The 12,517-nt window shown below is 31.5% G+C and overlaps 1 protein-coding gene across 6 annotated transcripts in view; it reads left to right on the forward strand.

Moving 5' to 3' along the window:
* Window positions 1-12,517, forward strand: part of STXBP5L (syntaxin binding protein 5L) — a 381,900-nt gene that overhangs the window by 175,887 nt on the left and 193,496 nt on the right. For all 6 annotated transcript variants that reach the window (XM_025475838.3, XM_025475864.3, XM_025475854.3 and 3 more), the window contains 2 exons: window positions 6,875-6,958; window positions 11,359-11,482. In XM_025475838.3, coding sequence (XP_025331623.1) covers window positions 6,875-6,958; window positions 11,359-11,482 — 208 coding nt within the window. The remainder of the gene's footprint in view (window positions 1-6,874; window positions 6,959-11,358; window positions 11,483-12,517) is intronic.

Genomic DNA, 12,517 nt, shown 5'->3' on the forward strand with positions numbered 1-12,517 from the left:
TTTTAATTTGATCTTTAACTTCTTGATTTACCCATTCATTCTTTAGTAGGATATTCTTTAACCCCTATGTATTTGTGACCGTCCCAAAATTTTTCTTGTGAATTGACTTCAAGTTTTATAGAGTTGTCTGAAAATACGCATGGTATGATCTCAATCTTTTTGTACTTATTGAGGGCTGATTTGTGACCTAGTATGTGATCTATTCTTAAGAATGTTCCATGTGCACTCAAAAAGGATGTTTATTCCACTGCTTTAGGATGAAATGTTATCAATATATCTGTTAAGTCAATTTGGTCCAATGTGTCATTCAAAGCAATTGTTTCCTTGTTGAAATTCCGCTTATATTATCTGTCTATTGACATAAGTAGGGTGCTAAGTCCCCTACTATTATTGTATTACTATCAATGAGTTTATGTTTATTATTAATTGATTTATATATTTGGCTACTCCCAAGTTGGGGGCATAAATATTTTTAATGCTTAGATCTTCTTGATGGATAGACTTCTTTATCATGATATAATGCCATTCTTCATCTCTTGTTATATACAGTTTTTGTTTTAACATCTAGTTTGAAAAAATTAGACAATCTGAAAGAAATGGATAAATTTCTACAAACACACAAACTACCAAAACTGAAACAGGAAGAAATAGAAAATTTAAACAGACCAATAACAAGCAAAGAAATTGAATCAGTAGTAAAAAAATCTCCCAAGAAACAGAAGTCCAGGTCCAGGTAGCTTCCCAGGGAAATTCTACCAACTTTTTAAAGAAGAATTAATACCTATTCTTCTTAAACTGTTCTAAAAATATAGAAACAGAAAGAAAACTTCCAAACTCATTTTACAAGGCCAGCTTTACCTTGATTCCAAGACCAGACAAGATTCCACTAAAAAAGAGAATTACAGGCCAATATCCTTGATGAACATGGATGCAGAAATTCTCAAGAAGATACTAGCAAATTGAATTCAACAGTGCATTAAAGGAATTATTCACCATGATCAAGTAGGATTTATTCCTGGGCTGCAGGGTTGGTTCAATATTCACAAATCAGTCAACATGATACACCACATTAACAAAAGGATAACAACCATAAAATAAATGCTGAAAATATAACAATAAATATAATAATATAATTTATAAATAATATAATATATTTTATATTATATGTTATATTGTATATAATAATAACCATCTAATAAATGCTGAAAAAGTGTCTGACAAACTACAGCATCCATTCTTGATAAAACACCCTCAACAAAATAAGGATAGATGGGACATACCTCAACATCATAAAGGCCATATGTGAAAGGCACACATCTAATATCATCCTTAGTGGGGAAAAAACTGAGATCCTTTCTCCTATGGTCAGGAGTAACACAAGGATGTCCGTGTTCACCATTATTATTTAACATGGTACTTGGAAGTATTAGCCTCAGCAATCAGACAACTAAGAGAAATAAAATGCATCCAAATCAGAAAGGAAGAAGTCAAACATTCACTATTTGCACACAATATAATACTCTATGTAGAAAACCCAAAGGACTCCACCAAAAAATTACTAGAACTAATACATGAATTCAGCAAAGTCTCCAGATATAAAGTCAATGTACAGAAATCTTTTGCATATCTATACACCAATAATGAAACAGCAGAAAAAGAAATCAAGAAATTGATCTCATTTGCATGCAAACCAGTAAGATACCTAGAAATAATCTTAATCAGAGAGGTTAAAGATCTGTACCCTGAAAACTATAGAACACTTATGAAAGAAATTGAAGAGGACATAAAGAAATGGAAAAACACTGCATGCTCCTTAATTGGAAGAAAACATTTTATTTTTATTTTTTTTAAGATTTTATTTATTCATGAGAGACACACAGAGAGAGGCAGAGACATAGGCAGAGGGAGAAGTAGGCTCTTTGCTGGCAGCCTGGTGTGGGAGTTGATCCCAGGACCCTGGGATCAAAACCTGAGCCAAAAGCAAATGCTCAACCACTGAGCTACCCAGGCATCCCAGAAGAAAAAAAATTTTAAATGTTCATGTTACCCAAAGCAACCGACACATTTAGTGCAATCCCTATCAAAATACCACCAGCATTTTTCACAGAGATAGAACAAACAATCCTAAAATCTGTGTGGAATCACAAAAGACCCCAAATAGCCAAAACAATCCTGAAAAAGAAAAAAAAAAAACTGGAGGCAACACAATTGCAAATTTCGAGCTATATTACAAAGCTGTAGTCATCAAGACAGTATGTATTGACACAAAAACAGACACATAAGTAAATGGAACAGGATAGAAAACCCAGAAATGGACCCGTAACTATATAGTCAAATAATCTTCAACAAAGCTGGAAAGAGTATTCAATGGAAAAAAGAAAGTCTCTGACAAATGGTGTTGGGCAAACTGGACAGCAACCTGCAGAAGAATGAAATTGGACCACTTTCTTAAGCCAGACACAACAAAAATAAATTCAAAATGGATGAAGACCTAAGTATGAGACAGGAAACCTTAAAAATCCTAGAAGAGAACACAAATAACAACCTTTTTGGCCTCAGCCATACCAGCTTCTTACTAGAAATGTCTCTAGAGGGAAAGGAAACAAAAGCAAATAATTAAACATCTATTTCTGATGAAATAAATTTAGTTTAGAAATGAATCAATTCATACTCTATTAGCTACTTATGATAAATATATAGGGAATCCAGGATCTAACTTAGTAGGGAAACCTAGAGGTATTGGCACTAAAGTCAGAAAGAAAGTGAGGATGCTCACCTTGTCCCTATTTTTAACACTATATGATGTTTTAGTTAAGACAAATGTGAATAATTAGAGGCATAAAAATTGGAAAGGAAGAAGTGAATGTCTCTATTTTTGATTATATGATAGTGTGCCTGGAATGCTTAATAAAATCAATATTAAAATGAATATTAAAAAAATAAAATGAATATAAATAATAAAAAATTTATAAGGTAACATAATAAAATCCAATGTAGAAACAATATTTTGTCAGAAGATGTAATGAAGAGAAGATCTAATATAAAATAACAACCAAAAAAATTCAAAATAATAAGCTATAAAATTAAGAAAATCTGTATATGGAAAACTATCAAACTTCCTGAAAGATATAAAAGTATATTTGAATAAGTGAGAGATCTACTTCACTCTTGGATAAGGTGACTATTTTTTTTCCATCTTTTTTTTTCCTTTTTAAAGATTTTATTTTGTTTTATTAGAGAGCACACAAGCAGGAAGAAGGGGCAGAGGGAGAGCGAGAATCTCAAGCAGACTCCCAGCTGAGCACAAAGCCCGGTGTAGGGCTCAGTCTTACCACCACCCTGAGACCATGACCTAAACTAAAACTAAGAGTTGGACTCTTAAATGGCTAAGCCACCCAGGCACTCCTCTTTTTTCCCATTTCTTTAAGATTCCTCTTTTTCCCTTGACTTCTAAAGTCAAACTTTTATGTCAGTAAAAAATGTGAAATTTTTATTTTCATATACAGTTATAAAACAATAAATTTCCCTCTTGATGAAGCTAAATCTTTATCTCACAAGTTTTAATATAAGGCATTTTTGTTCAATTCTATTTCATACCTTTCATTATATTTTCTTCTTCGACCATAATTACTTAGAAGTATGTGTTTTAGTTTCCAAAATATTTTGTTAATGATTTCAAATTTTATTTCATAGTTGCTAGGGAATATAGTATCTGTGATTTTGATTTTGTGGTATTTAATAATTAACAGATATTTATCAGATAACTATTTTCTTCAGTTAATATTCCAGGTCCTAATGATATAGTAATCAGGAAAGCACCTTACTTCTTTGTACCTGACATTGTCACAGTACTTAAATTCTATTGTGAGAGATAAATTTTTAAAATTATATGTATATATTATATAAAATATATAATTATTTAAAAATATAAGTAATATATATTTTTGTGACCTCAGTGATATTCATGTTTTGGTATGGTTAGACATGATTGCAGAGTGATCTTGTTTTTGTCTTGATCATGGTCACAGAGTGATCTTGTCAGATGTCTCCTGGATATTAGGAGCTGCTTTTCTCTTTCTCAATTTTATTGATTCTAATATTTTTTCATACTTCATATATCATAATGGTGTATAAATATCTGAATAATGTATGACATTTTAAGGTTAGGCAGTTTATATTTTGTGATTTACTGTGGCTATTGCTAGTAATGTTTTATAAACAACACAACTTCTACCATTCAGATGTATCTATGAAAAAAATATAATAGCATTTTAGATAATGATTTCATTACATCTTAGGGCTTAAATTTTGAAAGGTTATATTATTCAATCTCCTGCTAAATGAGATTTTCCAAACTTTTTAGACCTACAAATCTTTCCCTGGATTCCATAGGAATTGGTTTAATGATATATCATTTTCTCTAGTATTTAAAAAGAGCTGATTTAATGTTAAAATGCATCTTAGTGTTTATGATGTTACATACATTTTAACAAATATTTTTAAAGTTCACTCTTAATTTTAACTTTTTTAATTTAGCAAGTCATTATGCCATTTAATTTTGTATGTAAAGAAGCTCAATTTTTTTGTCCAATCAATTTTCAAATTTATTATATGTGATTTAATAATGAAACTTTTTTTAAAATTTTAGCCATCTGACAGGTGTATGGTGATATCTCATTGTGGTTTTGATTTGCATTTCCCTGATGATTAGTGATGTTGTGTATCTTATGTGTCTGTTGGCCATCTATATATCTTTTTTTTGGAAAATGTCTATTTAGGTCTGCCCATTTTTAATCAGATTGCTGTGTTCTTTAGAAGGAATTGTATTTATTTGAGAGAGAGAGAAAGCAGCAGGAGCAGAGGGAAGAGGCAGAGGGAGAGGGAGGAGGGCTACCCATTGACCAATTCTGGGTTTGATGCCAGGACCCTAAGATTATGACCTGAGCTGAAGGCAGATAATTAACCAACCGACTGAGCCACCCAGGCACCCCTTAGTCAGATTATTTTTTGGTGTTGAGTTGTATAAATTCTTTATATATTTTGGATATTAGCCCCTTATCAGATATATCATTTGCAAAAATCTTCTCCCATTCAGTAGGTTGTAATACCTACTGAATGGGAGAATACCCATTATAGGAGTACCATATAACCCAATAATTCTACCACTAGGCATTTACCCAAAGAAAACCAAAACACTAATTCAAAAAGATATATGTACCCCTAAGTTTATTGCAGTATTACTGACTGCAATAGCCAATATGGAAGCAACCTAAGTGTCCATGAATAGACAAAAGGATAAGGAAGATTTGGTATATATACACAATAGAATATTATATAGTCATAAGGAGGAAATTGTTATATTTGTGACAGTATGGATAGACTTAGAGGGTATTATGCTAAGTGAAATTCATCAGAATAGGAATGACAAACATGACTTTACTGACTTTACTCATATGTGGAATCTAAAATAAACAAATGAATAGACAAAAAACCAGAATCTATAAGTACAGAAAAAAAAAAAAAACTGATGGTTACCAGAGGGGAGAGAGGTAAGGAATGGGCAAAATGAGTGAAGAGAAGTAGGAGATCCAGGCTTCCAGTTATGGAAAAAGAAGTCCCAGGAATAAAAGGCACAGTATAGAGAATATAATCAATGATACTATAATAGATTTGTATGGTGAGTGGCTACACTTGTGGTGAGCATAGCATAAGATAAGAATTTGAGTGACTAAGTTCTGCACCTGAAACTAACGTAACATTCTGGACCAACTATACTCAAATTAAAAAATTAATTAAAAAATAATAAAACTAAAACCGTTAAATATGGTATAGTTTCAAAAATATACATTGATTCATGAACTGTTATTTGAAATTTTTAAATTTCCTGTTAAAAGTGGCCCACTTATTTTTGTCATTTTTTTTGTGTTCTAAGATATTGAGGTAGGTCTTAGGATGCTGTACAGGAGTAGCTTATGTCTACTACTCTATTTTCTATTTATATCACTGATGTTTTGAAATTATTGAAACATTTTTATGCAATGTATAAGAATTTGTATCAGAAATAACTACTGATGGGTTTCAAAAATATCATCTTAAGGCAGATTTGTGGGAAATATTATTTGAACACTGGTCTATTTTTATCCTGTCTTTTCTTAAACTAATGATAGAATAAATTTAACAAAATATAACAAAATATACAAATAAAAATTCAGAGTTATAAGATTAAAAAACCATCAGCATGGCTAGTAGTATTTAACTGAATGAGTCTTGAATATTATCTACTCTCAAACTATTTTAAGATGAAAACATGTATTTTGTTGTCTTATTTGTTGATTTATAAAGTAAATATCCACCATGTTTAATGATGTGAATCTCTAGAATACCTTTGTGAGCTTCTGAGACTTCATAAATCACCAGTTTAAAATACTGACATAAGTCAAAGAGAAAACAGGATTTGATACAAAGAAATTAGAAGCCAAATTTATGGCCATAGTTTTCAAGTGCATAGGGCTGAATGTCATATGCATTATTATTAAACTTATGCCATTTCATCCTTTACTTCTCTACCATTTTTCTTTTGTTCCAATTTTCTTATTTATTTTTATGTTCTTATATTTATATACATATATCTTCAACTTCTCTTGGAAATTGGGAATGAGGACGATTTCATTGGTAAACATTTATTGAAGTAGAGTTCATTTGGCATTTTTCTTAAATGTAGGAAATCTATATTCAGGTTTGGAAAAATTGGCATTCTAAGTAAAATCGTATCACATAGTATGATTTTACTTAATTGTATTAACATTAAACTTTATTTCAAGCAAGTTAAAATTAATGTTAGAATTACAAAAATGATTATTCTAATGTTTTCCAGCTGCTGATAGGTTATGAAAATGGTACTGTAGTATTCTGGGACTTGAAATCTAAAAAAGCGGACCTGAGAGTTTATTATGATGAGGTAAGTGACTCTACTGAAATATAGAAGAGTATGATGACTTTGTGCCTGTCTTCTACTTGTAAGCTTTGTACATTGCCAATATTTTTATCATTGAGTAACTGGTTCTGACTCAGTGTCTCATATTGCCTGTTGGCATTCGCCCAAGTTCCAACTCTGAGTTGTTCTCCTGAATGAGAATTCTGCCTTGACTAACTGTTTTGGGTCCCTTTTTGGCATCTTATATTACCTATCCTTTTCCTTCCATTAGATTACATTAAGTCATGTCTTGCCTCATTGTTCTTAAGATCTCTAAATACACTATTCAGAAATTCTTTTTCTGTGGCAGATAATTTAAGAGGTCAGTTTGAAAGACCTTATCATGTAATACTTGCCTTCTCAGAATAAAGATTGATTTTGTAAATGGTAATATTTAATAATAAGGGTCAGTAAGGTCTTAAAGTGAGTTTTATTGTACATAGCTGAGATTTAATTTGGCTTTCATTTAGAGAAAGCAATGAATTGCTATCTATCAGCATATAGTCTTTGAATTGATACTTTAGTTGTTCAAAGATTAATTCTAGGCCGTTAATGATTTCCCCCTTCAGAAGAAGCTAATGTGAAGATAAGCTGGGACAAAAAGGTAAAAAAAAGGGTAATTACCTCTTGTAGTTGTGGGAATAAAGGTGATCATGTAAGGTCTCTATTCAATTTAAGAAAATGGTAGAGTAGGGAGAGATAGGAAAATACAGGTCAAAATTCGTTATCTGGTATTACCTGCACTTACATGGGGAAAATGCAGAAGAATTTAAAGCAACACTGATATAAATAGAAAGGAAATTTAAAAAACCACATTTCTTTGTATGCTATCACCCATCCCCTTGTAACAGTTGAATGTTTAAGTTTTGGTGCTTAAAGGTATAAGCCTTTGGCTATGTCATAACTACACTCATAAGTACCCCCCAATTCATTTCTTAGTAGTTCTGGCAAATTAAGATTTTATCATACATACAAGGTAATTGTCATAGTGACAAAGAGTTCAGTGGTAAGTGATATAGCAACTGGGTCATGATTGGTGAAAAATACTTTGTCAGGTAATGTCATATAATTATGCTCTTTATGATCAACTTATAGGGCATCTTGAATCATGAGGAAAGAAGGCCCTAGGGAGTTAAGCTACATTTTCCTTTTATTAAATATACAAAATATAAAGATAAGATTAGATATTGCTCCCTCTCTCAAGACTAGTAACTAGATAAGAGTACAAATATGGTCTGAGTAGTCAGTTGGAAATAGAATAGGCCATCTAAAAAGGAAATCCAGAGGAATATGCTAAATCAGCTAGTTTTTTTTTTTTATGGCCTAAAACAGTATAGAAGGAAGACTTCTAACCTTAAAAAGTGAACAAAAGTAATTTTTCAATTAAGTGTTTAAATAAGCATTAGCAATGTTTAAGTAGAGTACCATTTGGCTTTACATCAGGCCCTCCTTTTTTTTTTTTTAGATTTTATTTATTTATTCATGAGAGACACATAGAGAGAGAGAGAGAGAGGCAGAGACACAGGCAGAGGAAGAAGCAGGCTCCATGCAGGTAGCCCGACGTGGGACTCAATCCTGGGTCTCCAGGATGACACCCTGGGCTGAAGGCAGGCACTGAACCACTGAGCCACCCAGAGATCCCCAGGCCGTCCTTCTTAAAATAGTTTCTTCCTCTGTGTCTTTCTACCTCATTCTACGCGTCTCCTTTCTCCATCACTGATTCTTTCCTTGCTTTCCTTTAAATTACAGATACTCTTCAAGATTTTATGTCTTCACCCTCTTCATTTCACCTCTAGTTTACATTTATATTTATATCTTCTCCCATTATTTCAAATATTAATTTTATTAATTTTATTCTAATAAATTTAAAATCTATATATATATATCTTATCAACAATTTATTATATAAGCCCAGATAAATATCTCATTGGCCCTGAATTAACATTTAAAGACCTAAACTTTGTTCTTTGTTCTCCTTTTCGATTTTTAAATTTTGATTATTTTTTCCAGTCTGTAATCCTCAGAGTCATGTTTGATCCTTCTTTATATATCATATGCGATCCATTTTATAGACTCTTAATTCTGTTTTAATACTACCTCTCATTCCTCTTTTTTCATTCCCACATTCAGTGTTCTAGTCTAAGTTTTTATCTTTTGCCTGGAAGACTATGTAGCCTTTTTAACTAACTGCATTTCCTCTGATATCTTACCTTTTCAGTATATCTGTCACTAGTAAGAGTATCGTTTTAAGACAGATCATGTAACTCTTTACCGCAGAACCTTTGAATGGCTCCCAATTATCAACAATACAAAGTCTTTATTCCTTTACATGAGATTCAAGGCCCTGATGTTATCTTTTCATAAGTTTAATTCAGTGTATCCTTCTACATACTCCTCACACCTCAGACATATTACTGTCTCCTAAACATATCATTTATTTCCTACCTTCAAGTGTTTGCTCCAGCTAATTCCTTATCATGAACTCCCTTCTTTCCTCTCTTGCATATCAAAATCCAATTTCCTTTTTAGCCACTATAAACTATTTGGACTACTAAGTAGCCCCTTGAATAGCCATGGATGAATTGAAAGATTTGTAAATCCAGGATAATTTTTAGAAATAACTATATGAATTTACATATTAGCTGTGAAATTTTTGTTTTATTATATCAATATTTCTAAATAATCTCTCACAGAAAAAACCCTCAGAGTTTGACATAAGGATAAACTTTTAATTCCTTGAGTAGCTGCTGTTTTTCATTTTTTTCATATGGATATCCAACTTTTTGGGTTTCCTTTCTCTTCTGTTTTGGAGAAACTCAATCACAGCCACTGAGTTGACCGAACTAGCTAGTGCTTTATCTTCCATATTTTGTTTTCTATCTTTTAAAATTCTTCTTGAATTGGTTGTAATTTTTTGTTGTTGTTGTTTTGTTTTGTTTTGTTTTTAGTAAACCCTTAAAGTACTTTTTAAAGAAAGGAGTCAGGTATGATGAAATTAATAGAATTGGATACTTATCCATTAAATCCATTCAAATACCAGCTCTTTAGTAATGCACTATTTGACAGTCTCTAATAACAAGCTGGTTTTATATGCCTACTCTTTTGTACAATAAGCATACTTATGGTACTTACTTATTTTGCTCTCGTGTTGTAGCTGTTCTTTTTCTATTTGTCTTCCCTAGTAGGTAGAAATTCTAATGATTACTCTAGCTATCAATTATCTGTAACTCTAATAATACTTATTATTTAGAAAACAATAGTTTTAAACACATAAACCTTAGTTTAGTATATAGTATATATATACATAATTTAGTTTTCTATATAAAACTAAATGTTAAAAGTCCCAAACAATAGCTATTATTAATATTCATTTATTTCCATTTTCTCTGTCTTGCAGTTTTGAAAGTTCCTTTAAGTAAAGGATAATGTTGTATACATCTGTTCAGGTTTATGTCTACTAGAGCTTCTCTCTTTGTGCTTAGCACATTACCCAAAACCCATGTAAACTTTATGATTTACAAAGAATGCCAGGGTGTGGAAATATGTGACAACATTAATTATTCATTCAAGAGATATTGAGTATCTACTCTATGTCAGGCACTGTGCTACCACTGGGAATAAAACAATATATGAAAATGGAATAATTAATTTTTAATTTTATGTAATTCACATCTTCAGAATAAACTTATAAATTAAAAAAATTTGAACCCTTCTTGCTTAAACTCTATATTGCCAAGTTAATTTAAATAGTGTATATTAGAGACAATATGGTAAAATGATTGAGAATATGGGTTCTGTAGTTAGATAGACCTTGGCTTTGAACTGTGTGACCTAAGCATGTATATCAGCGTCTGTAGGCATATTTCACTATGTGCAAATTGGAAAAAATAATACCTGCTTTATAAAATTAATATATTTAATATAAATAGTTTGCCAAGGGGTCTGGCATATAGTAAGCTCTCAGATGGTAGCTCTTAATGTAAAATATTATTTAAATTGGCTACTTTAAGTGGAATAGGCCTCTACCTTTCCAGAAGTTATCTTCTGATAACCTTGCTTTTACTTCTAAGTAAATAATTTTTCAAAGGAATGTATAGGATACAGAGAGGATATAGAATTTACAACAAAAAATTCTCGGCTAAAATGATATTATGAAATGTATTTAATTAACTTTTCTCTATCTCAGGAGATTAATTTTTGTAGTCTTCTGTAAGCCTATAGAGGATTGAAATGGAAGATAGTATGATATGGGTCAGAAAAATTATGTATATTTCTTAAGTATTGTTATAATAATTTTATCTAGGAATATTTTCCCTTTGGAATATAGAATGCTATAATATTAAACTTTTTCCCTCTCTACTTGTTTTTAATTGCTATTTCATTAGGCTATTCATTCAATTGATTGGCATCATGAGGGCAAACAGTTCATGTGCAGCCATTCCGATGGTAGCTTGACCTTATGGAACCTGAAAAGCCCAAGTCGTCCTTTCCAGACCACAATTCCACATGGTAAGGTGTATGCTTTCAAAGAAATTAACTTTGGAGAAAGTGCCTTGACTTGAAGTAGGACATGTGGTATCAGTGAGTTTGGAAGAAAGTGATAAGATGTATCTTCTGATTCTAAAGACCTCTTTATGTCTTCTTCAGTTCCCAACATTATACCTCAAACTTTCTGTACTTTCCCTCTCCCTATTTATCTACTTTCCTACTTTGTGATACTTATATAAAGACCTTTCCAACCAAAAAATAGGATAATAGATAGTTGATGTATCTGAAGCAGAGGATATAATGTAGGAAATTTGGCCAGTCTTAAGGGTTAAGGAGGTAGTGAGGATGACATTATTAGATCTGACTTTCATACTTTGTATACTGCTTTATAGTTTGTCATTTTCTAGATTCTCTCATTTATTCCAATTTCTTCCATTTGATTTCACTAAATATGAGAAATTTGGTTTTTATTGTAGATTGTATTTCTTATTATCTTCCTTATCAAAAGAAAATATTTGAGGTTTATGTTCTACCTGTCTCCCTAACTGGGCAGAATAAAAAGTTCAAATGAATAAATATCTTTTATTCAGAAGATCATATTATTTCTGAGAATACTGGTGGTGATATGAGTTCCATACTTACCTTATATCATTGGTTGTTCTAGGAATAGAGGGGTCAAAACCTGGCAGTTAATGAAACACATTCTATTTTATAGTTTCTGAGCATTTATTATAGTGTCACATTTAAAAAAATATTCATATTTTTTATAACTAGTGATATAAATATGGAATTATTCCATATTGTGTTAGTCTGCAAGGACAGTTGCATGCTCCATCTTCAAATGATTAAATTATTACAACATTTAACCTAGCAGCTTAGAGGTTACTTTACATTCACGCATTTAGTTTGAGATGCTTCCATTTAAAGATCGCCATTATGGAAACCTTGCAATAGGTGTTGCTATACATTCCACTCAGGTAGAATTATTTGTTTCTATGATGAGTTTACTTCCTCTCCACTCCCCCACCCCCATTCCTTATGTCTTTTATTTGTATG

Source organism: Canis lupus, chromosome 33 (genome assembly GCF_003254725.2).
Source record: "Canis lupus dingo isolate Sandy chromosome 33, ASM325472v2, whole genome shotgun sequence".
Lineage (NCBI taxonomy): Eukaryota > Metazoa > Chordata > Mammalia > Carnivora > Canidae > Canis > Canis lupus.